An 18,096-nucleotide genomic window follows, 5' to 3' on the forward strand; every position below is an offset into this window, starting at 1 on the left:
ATGTTAGGATACAAGAGCTCAGTGTCTGGACAGCTTTTTCGAGTCTATTGTGGAAGTATAACTTTGTGTGCTATAAATAAAGTGTGTGACAAAAATCACCAAGTTGATTTGTCCATCCTGTCAAGTTGGCTGTAATCAGCTAGAAGACAAATAAATGGGTCAAAAGGTATTTCACACTTGAGTGATCTAGACAAGAAATCACAGACCTGAAATCAAAAGTCTGAGACACAGCTACCAGAGAGAATGGCAAAATGTTTCTCTATTTAATCTGTGTTTTATACAGTCTTCATCTTGCAAAATTCCTCAGTTTAAGGCACAGGTATAAAACTTGAGGAAAAATGTTACTGAGTTTCCAAGACCTCAGAGATGGAAAGTGATGGAGTGGATCATTTAGTAAAATCACAAACAGAAGAATACAACTGTGCCAAGTCTGTGTCTCAGTTAGATGGTATTCCTTAGAATGGGTGTAACAGCCTTAATTATTGTTATCACTCTGTTGGTCACAGGCCTATAATCTAACCCCTCCGGCAGAACAGTATTAAAATTGCTACCAGAGATCACATAAGAATGTGGAGAGTAAATACAGATTGGGGGGGGAAGACATCACGAACAGGATTGTTAGGGTCATAGGTATTACAAAATAGAATAAGGATCAGAACTCAAAAAATCATGGACAAAATTATATCTGCCTTTAGGGTCAGAGATCACTTTATGTGGAGTGAATGGAAAAGGTTTCTGAAACCAAGTGACTATTCCCAGTTGTCTAGTGGAGAGCAATGAAGAGGTACCTGGCCCACCGGCTCTCTTTTTAACATTAACATTCAGAAACATTCACATGTTTCTTGTTAAAATGCAGCCTCCAACGAATACTGTTTGTTACCCCCCCAATCTTGAGACAGTTCTACAGTAACCAGTGCTAAAGTTAAATGAGCAGAGATTTAAGAAATCAGTCAAAATAAAGTAGAATAAAATCTACTAGCCTATGTTCTGCAAATATGAACAGAAAACATATTAAAGAGGATCTGTTGTTAAGGGATCTAAACACAGACAGCCCTATTGGTAATTAATGTAAATGACTTGAGTTCCCTATATTGTATCTCACTCGTTTGAAACTCGGTTTTATCTTTAATCAGAATATTCATTTCAGTATGATGATTCTTTTTATTAGATGTTTCAATACACACATTAAGGCAAATGGAAGCTAATACATTATCTGTACCCGTTGTATCTCTGCTCAAAACTGAATTGATCTGGGTATGAAAGGAGTTTCCAGTCCTCAGTTTAATTTTGACTGTTACACTGATCTCCGAAAGGCAGACTATCCTCTGCTGCTCATTTGAAAATTCTTGACTTTTCTGTACAATCAGCGGTCTATTAATACGTTTCTAAATCCCACTGTAATATTTAATGATGTTCCTTGATCTTTCAATCCTTTTGCATAACAAAACATCTTTTCCCTTAACAGGAATACTCAGGGCATTTTGAACCAAGGGATAGCTCTGAAACTTCAAAGATGTTCTTGTTTCTTTTTTCCTTTTTATAAATATTTTGAAAAAATTATTCTCCCTTCTCACTCTGTGCCCTGTCTTTTTCAAACTCATTCTTGATCTTTGACTGAGATAGTACAGTCACCAGTGCCTCTTGAGGAATTAAAATATCAGCAACAACATTTGGTTATAAAATGTCTAGAATTTTTTTTATTGGAAAATTATCTGACCAGTGTTTATTAGGTCAGGGAAAGTGGGTAAGTCCAAATATGCATTGTCTTCATTTGCCCATGCTTCTTAATTACACTTAGCTTTAATAATGCTTACACCTTCTTTGTATTCATTTGATCTTTCTGGTGTATGAGCCTAAAGTCTCTTGGATTTGTATTAGAGGATTGCTGTTGTTTGTGGGATTTGTTTATTTGTTTAGAAAAATCCATGTAGGGAGCGGTTGCCCTATTGACTACTGAAGTTATTGGGCAGACCCTTAGTTTTTGTAAATCAGCAGAGATCTGTTGGCTTCAGTGAAGCTACGCCAATTTAAAACAGCTGAGACTATTCCCCCCACAATGTTTCATTGAGCACTAAGTTATTGTGATGTGTCTGATATTTGTGTTTCCTCCTTACACTTGTTAACCTTAGGATACAAGGAACGCCGTAATTAAAAGTGTCTCCCCAGATATACTTCTGGCTTAGCTAGAATTGTGAAGAGTCGATAATATATCAGCACTATTAGGAACAGAATCTCCAAATGTACTGATCGCTAAAGAGATTAATGATTCCCCAGACCTCTGCCTCAGAGACCCATATAACATATGAGGTTTGTTATCTGTCCCTGCACAAATCTCGGCTTCCACAGACATGGCTGTGGAAAGAAGACTATCTGGATACCAAAAATTCTGTCCTTTAGTGTGAGGAGCAGATTTTGTAAATTTCCTTACTGGAGTACTAGCATTAAATATTGTATTTCCTGTGTCCCCCATCAACTCTGTCTGCCAGGTACTAAACATCTGCTGGTCTTGTCTTTTGGCACCTGCTACTCTTGTGTTATGTTGATCAAAGGGCCTTCTCAATACATTTGAAACCAAATTTTAATAAGAAGCTATAGGATTCTCCACAAAATTTGTGAAATTCCTTTTTCTATGTAAAAAGGCAAACAATAAAGACTTTCCATATTATTCACAACACTCAAAAAGAAAAACCTGCCCTAAATAGTCTGAACTTGAAATATGCCAATCATCTGTCCATCTTGACTTCCATCACAAATGGATCTTTCCAGTCTAGAAAGAAAGAAAGGGAGCTACCTTCCCATTCTATGGTTAATTATGCTGGACAAATTTCCAGTTCCAATGAGTTCCAGTTAAAAACGGCCAATGCAAGATGAGAACTAAGTCTAAATTTTAAGTACGTTTAGTTGCAGGCATGTCTAGATCCAAAAGCTGGTTTGGTGATCACCCCAGGGACACTTCAAATAAATATCAAGGAACTGTTCTGTTTTCTTATTGTAATGTAAAGAAAGGATAATCCTTCCGGACGGAAAAGCAGGTCTCTTGTATTTTTGGAAGAATTTACTGTTTTCAGGTGCATGTTCCAAGCAGAAAAGCTATCTCTGCTACTCACTGTTAACAAGCCTTTTCTGAATTGCAGTTTTTATAGAAAAGCTTCTGGCCCCAGTGAATCAGTTTGTGAATTAAAACATGAAAAGAATGCACCCAGTTTTTGGAGGCTGGACAAAAACACAGCCAAATGTACTTTAGATTTAGACTTAGGTTTCCTCTTATTTTAAAGTATGTCTCACTGGATATCTTTCTAAAACTAGCTACTGCGTACGAGTCTTGCAAGCTCATTCTGTTGATGGTGTGGCAAAATAAGACCCAGCTCTTGCAAACAGATGTGTTTGGGGCCTGCACAGAGCCCCAGTGCAATCTTGAGCTTCTGGTGTTGGTACTGACAGCCTGTCTTCATTGATCACAGGAGTTCTTCAATTACTCTACAGCTCTTCACTTGGAGGAAAATTTAGCTGCCGTTTAGAAAAGTTTTAGGCTACTTTCTGATACCCTGCTGTAGTCAGGGTGTTGGAAACTGAGCATTTTAAGGCACTACTTAAACTATCATTCGCTTGGATAACTTGAATCTCTCACCATTTTAACCTGTAATATACAGCATAGAAGATATGGCAGCATAGTAGCTAGGCAGTTTGCTAGCTTCGCAACATATACATACATACCCATTGCACTAAATACATCTGTGGCTCATAGAGAAAAATGCGACTGCAGATACACTTTTTCGTACCTTACTGATACCCCATTTTTAAAGGCTATGTTAAAATGCTGCCCATAGATTTTTAAACCCTGCTTTCTCCTCTGAATCCTCTGAGTGACAATGCATATGCCTGAGAGCATACTCCCTTTCCGTGGAAAATACTGAAGAGAAAACCTCCTCAGTTGCACGTGAAACTGCTGAGTGTAATGGACACAGATGTTGCAAGCTATTGATTAAAACTCAGGGAAATTCTGACTCTTCTAGCTCCGTCAAAGGTCACAAAGATAATAATTAGTTACCGAGTGTTACAAGGGTTAGTGTCATCACAAATAAGCTTTCACAATTGCCTTAGCTTTTCTCAGGGGACACTAGAAAGATGGGAGAAGGAAGCATGGAAAATGTTTATGCTGGGTTAAACTAAGATTTATCCACTTACAATTTGCAATTGAAGAGCTTTGTAAATGCATTACATCATTGGCCACCTGGACACTTTTTGGTTGTACATCTGATGATGTTAGGAATGGGGGAGGGTTTGTGAAATCAAGTCTTTGTGCATGTGTCATGCTTTCTACAGCTGTTTTACCACTTAAATACCTTTCTCTAAACCTTTATTGCATACGGACTGTGTTCAGCACTGTTCACTACATAAAGGGAGACAACCCTGGGCTAAAGGAGTTTACAGTCTAAGGTTATTCTGTATAATCTGTTGGCATCCGGGGAACAAGGTTTGCAAATGCATCCTTTGTTCTTAACATGGACATCTCTGCAACAGACTGTAAATATTTGTAAACCTGTGGCTGGTCGGTGTGGCACTCTGTCTCCCTCTAGTGGTGACTAGGCCAGCTAGAGATTGATGAGCCTGTTACAGCCTTGGCTAAGAGACATAGTACGGACAACCGCTTATAACGCTTGTGCTCCTAGGTGGGTCGTCAGCAGCAGGAATCAAACCTGAGATCTCTTGAGCTTAATGCGCAAGCCTCTACTGCCTGAGCTAAAAGACACATTTTTCTTAGCCAAGGTTGTAGCAGGCTCAGCAATCTTTAGCTGGCCTAGCCGCCACTAGAGGGGGACAGAGTGCCACACCGAGCAGGCGGGGGTTACATACTAAGTCAGCTATCCTTCTCCACCAAAAAGTCACAACTCCTCATTGCCAAATTGTTTTTTCAGGTGGAAAGTTTTGACCTTTGATATATTCTTTGAAAGGGACCATATCTTTAATTCTCACCCACTTCCTGTTATCCCGTTGTTTTATTCCTTCCCTTCTACCCGCTAGCTACCACCAACATTTACCTTGCGCTGCAAAGACATGTGCAGGGGTGCTTGAGGCAGAGAAATGCAGGGCTCTGATAAGCAGACGCAAACTGTAGAAGGCTATCCCCACTTTCTGTAGCTTTGAGTGTGTACGATACGGAGAAGGGGTGTGATAAGATGCTGTGCCGTCCTCTGCTGTGTTGCTAGCAAGGTGATCCATGAAATAAGAATCTTTATATTTAAATAAAAGTAACTTCCAGACTTAGCTAGAGTTCTTTTTAGAAAGGATCCATTGTAAAATAACTCTGTGTGATGTATCATTTCAACATAATACACTTTTGTTAATATGAATTACTTTGCCCCATGTTGGATTAGAGACCTATGTCACACGGGAGGTGAATGCTGCACACCTATAAATCTTTCACTTCAACACTGTGCACAACAGTGGTGCATTTTTCATGGGCAATTCCTTGTTCGCGCCCATATGTGTATATTTTGAATACACAAACTGTGCACCTGTTGGGGGGGATGGGGGGAATGACCTTGCTTGCCTATTTGATAGGCATCAAATGGCTTGTTTCTTTTGGCCTCTGGAAATGGCATGATAAGCTACTTCTCCACTAAGAACATGATCTGTGTGCTTTTTCAAATACTTTCAGTGTCTGTATAAAAAAACCCAAAGTTCAACCTGTTTAGCAACTTTATGATTGCTTTTGAATAGAAGAGTGACAGTAAAGGTATAGACGCTAATTGAATCCCCAGAACTTTTTTTTTTAATTACTAGGTAAACAAGATACATTTCTTAACATACCCTGAAGAAATTTTCATATCAGTTAATGAGCACTGTAATATTTTTTAGGTTACTTCATTCTTATTGCCTAATATCTTTTAACAGTAGTTGTCTTTTCCGCAAAGTGCTTTCCTCTTAATTGCGAAAAGTGTAGCTTTTCTTTCCATCTGTGGAAAGGTGATTAGCAGAGCTTGTGTGATTCTGATTGGCCAGAGGGCTCGGGAAAAGCAGAGGAACTGGTCTAAATGATCAAGTGTGTGTTTGTTACACGGAGTGGTGTAATTTTTTGGCATGCTGAGAGAGAGAGGAAGAGAGAAGGTTAGCCATTAGCGAAATAATTATACAAGGAGTACTAGAAATGCCTGCTCTATCTAGTAGAACATCCATTTTACAAACCTGGGGCCAGACAGGCCACCTTAGTGAACACACACTCAGCCAAGGAGTCCCATTCGCTTCAATGGGACTAATTGGGTGTGTAACAACTTGCTACTGTAAGGAAATACCCACAGGAAGTGCAGTGAAAGGGATAGGCTATTTTTATGCCATTGTAGCTAGACAAAGATTCCAGAGCCTGGGCACACTCTGTTCAGGTACTGTATTGGCCTCTTCTGATCAACACTGCACAAGAAAGACAAGGTGGGGGAGGTAATATCTTTTATTGGACCAACTTCTGTTGGTGAGAGAGACAAGCTTTCGGGTTTACACAGAGCTGTAAAACGAAGGTGATTTCCCAGGCCTGAAGAAGAGCTCTGTGTAAGCTCAGAAGCTTGTCTCTCTCACCAAGAGAAGTTAGACCAATAAAAGATAATATCTCGCCCAACTTGTCTCTCTAGTATCCTGGGACCAACACCGCTACAACAAGAAAAGAATAACAGTCAGAAATTAGTTTGTGAGGAGAAGGAAAATTATCTTCATGAGAGAGACCCAGGAGAACCAACCTTATATAGATGTAGTGGGAAATTTTCCTCTTTTTCCAGCAGTACATTCGCTCTTTGTTTTATACATTGCCAGGTTTATGTCGTTCCACAGTTTGTATGTGAAGGCAGCATTCTCTGTGTTACCCCTCTAGCATTTGATATCTTTCTGTTTCTGTTTGGAGGAGGTTTTTTAAGAGTGCATGTACCTCCAGCTTTTTATATCATTCTCCTGTTGAGCTGCGGGATGGAAAACACTGGAAGCAAAATACTCTCAGAAAATGACAGCTTTAGCTCTATCGTGGCCTGTATGAAGCAGGAGAGTGCAGATACTCCTTAGCATACAGTGAAAGGATGAGTGTAATATTATAACTCCTCACTAGTCACTTGTTAATATTCAGGACATCGGTTTTGCTTCTGTGTTTTCTCTGTCCCTCTGTTTATTTTGGTTTGGTTTGGTTTGTTTTTAATGCTGGAGTCAATTTTATTGCTCATAAAAGTCAGTGACCGATGACCCTGGCTATAGCTTTGCAGACTGCAGGCAGTTGTTGTCCAAGCTCCCATACTCTGGTTTGCCAGTTACTTAGTCCTGATTTGCAGCATTTCTGCTCTTGCACAGTCTGAGGATCTTTTTTGAGAGGTCGTTGCCAGTTATGACGGTGACACTGACAAATGTCCACTGAGGAGGGGTGAACCTGGTTTAAAGGGCAGAGCAGTGCAGTACGGGTACGCTTGGCCCCATACGTGCTCTGGTGTCAGTTCCATCAGAAACTAATCTGGACTCTGTTTACTGGACAACATGGAAAAATTGCACACTGAAATGATTTACTGAATCTAAAACTGCGTGTACAGAGGCAGGGAACTGTTTCTTTCACTATCTAGGGTGCCAGGCATCTGGTTTTCGACCGGAACTGCCAGTCGAAAAGGGCCCCCGGTGACACCGGTCGGTGGCGCGGGGGAGGGGGAGGCAGGGCTAAGGGCGGTTCCCTGCCTGCCCTAGCTCCACACGGCTCCCGGAAGCAGCCACCAGGTCCTTGCGGCCCCATGGCACGTAGGCGGCCAGGGAGACTCCGTGTGCTGCTCCCCACCCTGAATGCCGGCTCCGCAGCTCCCATTGGCCGGGAAACACAATCAATGGGAGCTGTGGGGGCAGCACCTGCAGACGCAAGGCTAGTGCACAGAGCCTCCCTGGCCGCCCGTGCGCCTAGGTGCTGCAGGGACCTGGCGGGAGCCACGTTAAGTGCTGCCGGGACCCAAACTCCCTTCCGGAGTCCGCACCCCTCCATACCCCAACCCCCTGCCCCAGCCCAGAGTCCACTCCTTCACCCCAAGCCCCTCATCCGCAGCCCCACCTCAGAGCCCGCACCCCCCGCTGGAGCCCCCACCCCTGCCCCGGCCCAGAGCCCTCTCACGCTTCCTGAACCCCTTATTTCTGGCCCCACCTGGAGCCTGCACCCCTAACCCAGAGTCCATACCCCGCACACCCCAACCCTCTGCCCCACCCCAGAGCCTCCTCCTGCACACCAAACTCCTCATCCCCAGCCCCACCCCAGAGCCCGCACCCCCTGCTGGAGCCCAACCCCCCAGTCTGTAGCAGTGCCTGGGGTTCTTCCACCCTAAGTGCAGGACTCTGCACTTGTCCTTGTTGAGCCTCATCAGATTTCTTTTGGCCCAGTCCTCCAATTTGTCTAGGTCCCTCTATATCCTATCCCTACCCTCCAGCATATCTACCTCTCCCCGCAGCTTAGTGTCATCCGCGAACTTGCTGAAGGTGCAGTCCACGCCAGCCTCCAGATCATTAATGAAGATGTTGAACAAAATCGGCCTCTAAGGATATTAGAGGGGAAAAAACTTTCCAAAAATGTAATCTTAGAGTGGCAAACACTCCCACCGTTCCGTGTTGGTCTCACGGAGTATGACTTTCTGCATCTTTGCCCCATATGTGACAATTATGTGTCTGATCTCTGGTTATTGTGCCCCAGGGAAAAGCAGCCCAAAAAAGCATATGGGGCTTGAGGGAGGAGTCTGCTTCACTGCACACTGATTTTGTTTCAAAGGCAACAGAGTCCTGGGGACTTTGCAGCTAGCATGCAAGCTGCCTGGAATTTTGTGGAATTAAAATTAAGAAGATGATTTGCTTTACTTTAAATCACTGCTGTAGAATCACTTCTGTCATTTGGAACTAGTGTTACAGTAAAGCTTATAGCAATAATTTATGCCATTGCCAAAGTTCAATTGCTAATTCACAAAACGCTGCTTCTAGCTGTCAGGAAAAGGGTCTGGTGTAAACCTTGTGTATCGGTCACACTTCCGGTTTCCCTAGCAAATCTACAAGGAGTGTAACATTCCGCTGACAATTCTCGGTCCCGACCCTGCAAACACTGTGGCGAGGACTTTGGACTGAGATTCAGGAGCTCTGGCTTCTGTGCCTCGCTCTGACCTGTTGTGTGAGCGAGTCATGTGACCCCCTTCGCTCAGTACATACCCATGGACTGTTTGGGGAAGGGACTCTCTCTCATTGTAGAGGCTGCTCTAACTTTCACCAATAGATAATGGTCCCCAAACGCTACGTTCCCTCCAAGGTGCACACCCGTGTGGCCGCACAGGAGACCACCAAGGGCTGTGCAAGCGTTCACACTGCGCTCGGGGACATGGGGTGAGGTGGTGACGGAGGAGCTTGGGGCATGCGGGGCTGTGGCGACTCACCCGGCTCTGGCGCGGTGAGGAGAAACGTCTCTCCCTCCCAGCCCTGGAGCTGCTGTGGCTGGGGAAAGGCGCCTCTCCCCCAGCCCTGGAGCTGCTGCTGTGGGAGGGGGAGTCCTCTCTCCCCGCCGCAGCCCTGGGCAGCCTGCACCCCAAATTCCTCATCCTCGGGCCCACCCCACAGCCCACACCCCCAGCCAGAACCCTCACCCCAACCCTCAGCCCCAGCCCTGAGCCCTATCCCACACTCCGAACCCCTCGGCCCCGCCACTGATCACCTCCAGATTGGTGCACGTAACAAAATTCATTCCACACATGGATGTGAAAAATTAGAGGGAACGTTGCCCAACGGCTGCTCCTCTGGGCACAATCACTGGAACATAGTGGCCTGCCCCATTCCACCCACAGGTGACCACAGAATGCCCCCTGCACCGGGGGGAGGGATAAGTGACTGCACTAAGATAGCGATCAGCCCCATGCTGGATCCCCACAAAGGAGACTGAAGAGAAGCCAAGGAACTGGCCTAATAACCTGATCTTTATGGAAAGTTCATATTGTGAGTTTGTAAAACTCATTCTTTAAAAATGATTCATTTGTTTTGTATGGGATTTTTTGACAGATCAATCTGGAGAATAGCCTCATTGAGGACTAGCCATCTGTAAAGTTTGAGCTTTGGAGTTACTGTGTCACTAAAAGCCTCCTTGCAGAGGAAAAGGTGTATTTGTATCACCTTTACCAACCTGAAATGGGTGAATGGACTTTAATCAAACTTCCCTTCTCACAAAATTAGCTGAGACTAAGGCCTGGTCTATGCAAAAAAAAATTAGGTTGACCCAGCTATATTGCTCAGGGGTATGAAAAATCCACTCTCCTGAGTGACGCAGTTAAGCCGACCTAACCCCTGGTGTAGACAGCATTAGTTTGACAGAAGAATTCTTCCATCACCTAGCTACTGCCTCTCAGGGAGGTGCAGTACCTACATCAGCAGGAGAACTCCTCCCATCAGCATAATTAGTGTCTACACTGAAGCACTGCAGTGGTGCAGCTGTCGTGTTTCAAGTGTAGACAAACCCTAAATTTAAAAAGATAAAACTGAAAAGGAGTTTTTTAGAAAGTTATGAGCGTGTGAAAAAGGGATTACAAAGGAAGCCAACCGCTAACTTCAATGTCAGTGTTTGCTACCAGGAAGTGCTGTAATAAGCAGATGCTATATTATGTATGTATAATACCATGCCTACTGTTACACCCACATGCACACACTGCGTTGCAGTCTGATATATTTGTAATTAGGCAAAGCATTTGGATCATTATCTGATTGTGACATAATGATGTTTTCAATGACAGCTATAAATAGCCATCCAGGAAAGAGAAATACGGATTTGTCAATTGCATAAATTACAGCAGCGAACTCTACTATATGATTAATATATTATCACTAATACCTGTCTATATTACACTGTACTGAGATGCTACTGCATATTTAGAATATTACTACATATGTGCATTATGCACATCACACAATGTAATTATGCTATAGAATTAAGCAATTTCATATTTTTATTAAATGATTCTCTTGGGGAGATATAAAAACACAACGCAATGGGGTTTTTGTTTGTTTTTTGCATATGAGAGAAGAGAATAAATAAATGAATAAAAAAGAATACCATTTCATATGTATCGTAAGTCCAACTCCTGCCCCCACAAAAAACCCCTGGGATCAATAAATAAAAAAGCCTATCTTTATTAAACTGCTATGTGGAAAATTGTATGTGTTCTTAAGGCCTCAATTACCAGGAGACCTCTCCGTGGATTTTCTGTAGAATTTACTCAAGGGAAAAAAGTCCTGAATGCATCAAAACTGTGAACATTTTGCCTGTTTCATATTCATACTTTCTCCCCTTGTGTGTGACTGATTTATTCTGCCCTGTGTCCCCAGGGTGCGCATTGTCCAAAGAAAAGGCTGCCAAAAAATAAAGGAATTCCCTTTTTGCTTTAAAAAAAAAAAAAAAGGCAGCAGAGTTGAGGAGGAGAGGAGGGAAATGAACTAATTCCTTAAAATGTCACGCAATATGGAGTCTTGTGTATGATTTCACCCTACGGTGTTCCCTAGCAAAGTATGCTTACCATATAAATAACTCTAATACGGTACAAGACACTCTCCCTGAAAAAAAAAAAAAGGACCCACTTGAAGAAAGCCACGCCATGCTGTGAAATGTGATCTTTTCTGGCTGCATATTCAATAGCACATGTGAGCTTACTTGTCATATACTTTTATTATTTACAAAGTGCCGTAGCTAGTATTGTGCTGCTGTGCAAACATAGGCCTATAGGGATCTTAGGTTCTTTTCAAGACCCGTTTTGCCTTAAAGCATTCTTGGATTTTTTCAGTGACTTTTTAGCACTCTGGTTTGCATCTGTGATGAAACAATGGAAGCATAAATTAGTTTGACAATGTCAGCAAAACAGGCTATAGAGAGTGGGCTTTCTATGCAGAACACAATGTCCAGAATTAGAGAAAAGCATAGGGCCAGGCAGAAAGTTACAAGCTATTACATGCAAATATCTTTCAGCAGGAGAAACAATTCCCGTAAAGGGGCAGTTAATCAGGGCTGTGTTCCAACTCCATACAGGTGTTGAGGAGCAGTTGGTTCAGAGCTGCAGTAAGAGGGATCTTTATGGTAGTGCATGACTATTGTTAAGAGCCCCTGACAGATGAGAGCAGACCCTCTCTCCTCACAATAGCAGCTCATACTGAGCAAGGCTCATTAAATATTCAGTTCCAGCCTCAAGCAGCTCATTAAGTCAGCAATGAGCAGTGACGCGGATGTTGGAAAACCCTGCCTCAGTTAACATCACCATGCAGAAGCTTCTTGCATCTCTTGATTCTCATCTGCTCAGTGCCTTCTCTATGATGACCAGCTTGTGCTCTCTACTTTGCATTAAATACAGGTAAAAACAGCCAGGTGGATTTAAGTCCTCCTTGCAGGGTTTCTAGCTTGGTTTCTGCATTTGACTTGTCGTCTTGGGCCTTTTCAGAGACTGCTTCTGCGGCCCAAGCTAAGCATCTATTGCATTTTCTATAGCAGCATCTGTGATTCAGTGTTAGCTGGAGGTTATGAAGAGGATTTTACAGGTTTAGGGCTTATAGAAATAAAGTTTGTTACTGTTGAAACTGTAACTTTCATAACAGCAGTGGGGTAACACGCAGCTGTTATATATTCTGTGTTAGATACTGCCCACTGTTACACAGCATAAAGTTTTACAGTAGGTGCATATTCCCTTGAAACATCTTGCTTTAGTTTTGATTTGAGAACTGATCCATAGCACTGTGTATGTTTCTTGCTGAATTGTGTATTCGAAATCTACAATATTTCAAATAGTAAACTTTTGGTGCTTAATTTAATGTGAACTGATACGTAGCAATAGTATGCTCCCAAATGGAGGTGTGTGTGATAGGTATCAGTGAATTAAAGTCATACTGAAAGCATAAATATAGTTACATACAGCTTACATGTGTTTTCTCTAATGAGCATTTAAAGCTGTAACATCTGACAGTATGTAACTAGAAATGGAAAGACAGAACATGTGCAAAAGTTCTTCACTGCATTTCTATCTGCTATTTTTCATAGCACTTAACTTATTCTGTTCCTTTAACAGAAAGTGTTTTCAGACGGCTCATTTCTACGTGGAGGACAGCAGCTCGCCTCGAGTGGTCCCTAATGAGAGTATTCCCATTATACCTATCCCAGGTAAGGCAGGCCTAGCCTCCTGTTAATTACTGAATGAAGTCACACTTTTTATGGACAGGTTCTGGTTTAATTATGTGTATGCAATAGAGTTGTGTTTGTGACAAGATTAAAGTCTTTACAGAGGTTTGCAGTGTCCATGCTGTTTCATGAAAATTAACTTGCTTTGCAGTTTGACTCTCACCATGAAAATATTGTGCATTCATCAGACAATTCACCCAAATGGTTTCAACTAAAAGTTCCAGAATAAATTTTTTTAATGTCAAAAACAAAAGTGATGTCTTTTAAAAATAGAAGTGTGGGGCATCCAGTCTGGAACTGAATACAGATTCAGGGCCAATTACGGAGTCTGGCATAAGCAACTCCATTGGCTTCAACTCAGGGTGGTAGGATTGCTCTCATTTACACCAGGTGCAGATTTGGCCTTCACTGTTATATAGGAAGGGAGAGCAGGACTGCCCAGAGGATTCAGGGGTCTTCGGCAGCGGGGGGCCCCTGCCGCCGAATTGCCACCGAAGACCCGGCACTTCAGCGGCGGGTCCCAGGGTGGAAGGACCCCTCGCTGTGGGTCTTCAGGGCACTTTGGCAGCGGGTCCTGGTGCGGAAGGATCCCCCGCCGCTTAATTGCCGCCGAAGACCCAGCACTTCAGCGACGGGTCCCAGGGCGGAAGGACCACCCACCCCGGGTCTTTGGGGCACTTTGGCGGCGGGTCCTGGAGCAGAAGGACCCCCCGCCGCTTAATTGCCGCCGAAGACCCGGAGCAGAAGAAGCTCCGGGGACCTGGACCCCAAGAGAGTTTTCCCGGGCCCCTGAGCGAGTGAAGGACCCCGCTCCAGGGGCCCTGAAAAACTCTTGTGAGGGCCCCTGCGGGGTCTGGGGCAAATCGCCCCACTTGCTTCCCCCCCGAGCGGCCCTGAGGGAGAGGGGAATTGCATATAAGTAAAGCACCAAAAGTATCATTCACAGCCATTTGTTATAGTTGCAATATTCAAGATAGGCCAAATTCTTCTCCCAGTTACACTGAAGTGGAGCTAAGAGCAGATATTGGCTCCAGGTCATTTTCATGGGATATTTCCAGGTATCATTGATCGCACAGAATTCTTTACTCCTTCAGTGACGACGACAAGGAAGCTTTTAAGTTTCATGATGTTGGAATGGACTTTGCGGTTGCTACCTTGTTTGGTATTATTCAGTCTCACTTACAGAACTAAAATATGCAACTTGTTATAGTGACATTAGTTTCACAAAGGATTGTCTAATTGTTGTGACGTGATGACATATCTTTCCTTTGTTTTCTTCTCATTTTCTGTCGTGGTTTGGCAGCTCTAGGATTCCAACTGCAGCTATTACATTAATCTTAACTAAAACTTTCAAAGATGCCTGTAGCGCACTAGGACGAGAGACACTGGAGAAATACACTCACTAGAAAGGGGAAAGCATCAGAAGCCTCTCTAATGGGGATAATACCATTGTCCTACCTCACAGGCATGTTGCGCGGATAAATATATTAAAGATTGTGGGGTTGAGGTAATGGGGGATATATGAGTACATCGGAACAGCCAGACTGGATCAGACAAATGGTCCATCTAGCTCAGTATCTTGTCTTCTGACAGTGGCCAGTGCCAGATGCTTCAGAGGGAATGACTCCGACAGGGCAATTTGTCGAGTGATCCATTCCCAGTCATCCAGTCCCAGTGTCTGGCAGTCAGAGGTTTAGGGACAGCCAGAGCAAGGGGTTGTATCCCTGACCATCTTAGCTAATAGCCATTGATAGACCTATCCACCAGGAACGTATCTAATTCTTTTTCAAACCCCATTATAGTTTTGGCCTTCACAACATCCCCTGGCAATGAGTTTCATGGGTTGACGGAACCTAGTGTGAAGAACTACTTCCTTATGTTTGTTTTAAACTAGCTGTCTATTAATTTCATTGGCTGACCCCTGGTTTTTGTGTTATATGACGGAGTAAATAACATTTCCTTATTCCCTTTCTCTACCCCATTCATGATTTTATAGACCTCTATCATACCCCCCCCTTAGTTGTCACTTTTCTAAGCTGAACAGTCCCAGTTTTTTAATCTGTCCTCATGCTGACGCTGTTCCGTGTTCCTAATAATTTTTTGCTGCCCTTCTCTGTACCTTTTCCAATTCTAAGTACCCGAGAGAGTGGACTTTTCTCTAATATTTTCTTGGGCTAATATTTAATAACTGTGGTCGAGGAAACATTTGAAGATAAGACCTTGTTGAAATTCTCCCCTGTTCTTTAGGGATCCCCTGGCTAAAGAACCAGAATCCTGACAAGCTCCAAACACAGAGACATTTGCATACTGGCCCAGAGACAGTACAGATTCTGAATCCCCAGTTGAAGAGAAAGAGACACGTTCCTCTCATTCAGTACTTGTTCTCTGCTAGGAAAAGCCCTGGGACTGTTCACTTCTGCTGGCTAGTTCTGTTCTGGAGTGTTTCTAACCTATCTCCTCTTTCACTGGCTTTGCTCAGCAGAGTCCCTGAGACTGGCTGGGCAGCCAAGCTGATGTGGAGGAGATGGAAATCCGGGGAGGCACAAGGGGAGAGTTGAATAAGGCTGTGAGGGGATATGTGGCAAAGGGGAAGCTGGGTGCAGGCAGGAGATGGGCAGCTAGGGGCAGGCAAGAGGACAAGAGGGGCTTGGCACTGCTTTCTTGGCTCCTTGGTGCACCAGGCAGCATCACTGTGGGATGGGAGTGTTGGTGGGTGTGAAAGGCACGGAGAGTGAGCTGGGATATGGAGGGCCAGTGGGGCTTTGCAGGGGCATCAGGTGATCAGAATAATTTTGGGGTGATGGTCGGGCTGAGCAGGAAGGGGTCAGAATCTGGGATGATTGAGAGTTGGGTGCAGGGTGCTGAGGAAAAGGAGGCCCAGCATATCTATCTCATTGAACTGGAAGGGCCCCTGAAAGGTCATCGAGTCCAGCCCCCTGCCTTCACTAGCAGGACCAAGTGCTGATTTTGCCCCAGATCCCCAAGTGGCCCCCTCAAGGATTGAGCTTGCAACCCTGGGCTTAGCAGGCCAATGCTCAAACCACTGAACTATCCCCCCCTCCATGTATAGTTAGATATTGCTCGGACTTGAACAGTGGGGTCTTGGCTCATGACTAGGGCTCCTCGGCATGATGGTAATACAAATAATAATACTAATTAATGCCGCCATCTCCGTATATGGACTATGCCCTCATTAGACCACTTGGGACCAGCTTCATAATCACTGAGAGACATGGAAGGCTGACATCCTGACGCACCAAAAACCAACCCCTTCCTTTGCCAGCTGGGATGGCCCTTTTAAAAAAAATGCAATTCTGGAAAAATACTCGAGCTCCGTTAAAGCCTCAAAGAGGCGAGATGCCTCAACACTTGATTTGTGGTGGATTTTAATCCCGATGTCCATCCCAATCTGCCAATGCTTTTCTTCATCAAATACATTCATATAAAGAGAGCTTGCTACTTTGGTGAAGAATGGTAGCTGATGTGTGGGGGAGATCTCAGTGAATATGTTCAACCCACAGGTGTACTAGGTATAATAATATTAATAACTTGCGTTTTATATAGTGGTTTCCACCTGAGGATCTTAAAGCACTCTGTGCACATGAATTAATTAATCCTCGCAACACCTCGGTGAAGAAGAGGGCAGTACACCTATTTTACAGATGGGTAAACTGAGGCACATAGTGGTTACGAGCCAGATTTTAAGAGATACTGAGGCAAATGAGGATGCAGACAAGTGCCTAAATAATTGAAAATCTGGCCACAAGTGATCTGTCTAATGCAGAGGTTCTCAAACTGTGGGTCGGGACCCCTCAGGGGGTCACAAGGTTATTACATAGGGGGTCGCGAGCTGTCCACCTACACCCCAAACACCACTTTGCATCCAGCATTTCTAATGGTGTTAAATATATTTTAAAATGTTTTTTAATTTCTAAGCGGGGGTCGCACTCAGAGGCTAGCTATGTGAAAGGGGTCACCAGTACAGATGTTTGAGAACCACTGGTCTAATGTGGCATAGCAAGTCAATGGCTGAGCTGGGACTCGAGTTCAGGAATGCTAAACCCTGTGCAATAACCACTAGACTCTGTTTCCTCCAGCCGGAAAATGGATATGTAGCATGAAAATGGCTACTTAGTCCATTTGGATGGTCCAGACCTCATCTAAACACTTCCACAGGAATAGAAAAGACCTGCTCCCGCCTCCCCCAATCTACCTGCTAACAGGGGCCATTTCTCTTCTGATATCACGTAGAGCTCCCATAAAGCCATCCCACTGAAATGGTTTTAAAAGGTTGAACAGCAAAATCCTCCTTTGATTCACCCGTAATTCTGATGAAAAGATGTTGCTTTTGAACTTTTTCTGCTGGAAACTGCCAGAGAGCGTGAGAAAATCTTACTTGCCATATTGATCCTGGAAGTAAAATATAAGTGGCATTTTCACGAAAGCGAGTTCTTCAAAGTAATCTTATTAGCTTCTAATACCCAAGGCAATACCTTTTAAAGATATTTAACTATATCCAGGGAGCTATGCATCTATTTTCTTGGATTTAGTGGACCAAATTCCACTCTCAATTGCACATACAGTACTCAATTGAAGGCAATTTAGCTCAATGTGTTTGAAAATGTGTAACTGTTTTGCCAAGACTGACTGTTTCCTCTGTTCTCAGAACTCTAAAATCACTGGCAACCTCTTAATATACCTTCAGTAGCTTCTACCATAAAAATTGAGCTTTGCAGGTCCACAAGTAGAAAAATCATCTAACAGAGGAGTGAGTTTACCCATTTTCTGCCTCACTTCCGTCTGCCGAAATTTACTTAATTATTGAGCATGAAGCCACCTAACCCATAGGCATGCTCTCTTATCTATGCAAATTTTGCCCTGAAACATAAAGCCCTTTTCATAATTCATAATTATCCGTACTG

General features: G+C 43.6%; 1 protein-coding gene across 3 annotated transcripts in view; it reads left to right on the forward strand.

Moving 5' to 3' along the window:
* Positions 1-18,096, forward strand: part of PTPRG (protein tyrosine phosphatase receptor type G) — a 569,213-nt gene that overhangs the window by 503,888 nt on the left and 47,229 nt on the right. For all 3 annotated transcript variants that reach the window (XM_045023221.1, XM_045023224.1, XM_045023223.1), the window contains one exon: positions 13,065-13,156. In XM_045023221.1, coding sequence (XP_044879156.1) covers positions 13,065-13,156 — 92 coding nt within the window. The remainder of the gene's footprint in view (positions 1-13,064; positions 13,157-18,096) is intronic.

The sequence above is a fragment of the Mauremys mutica genome, chromosome 7 (assembly GCF_020497125.1).
Source record: "Mauremys mutica isolate MM-2020 ecotype Southern chromosome 7, ASM2049712v1, whole genome shotgun sequence".
NCBI lineage: Eukaryota > Metazoa > Chordata > Testudines > Geoemydidae > Mauremys > Mauremys mutica.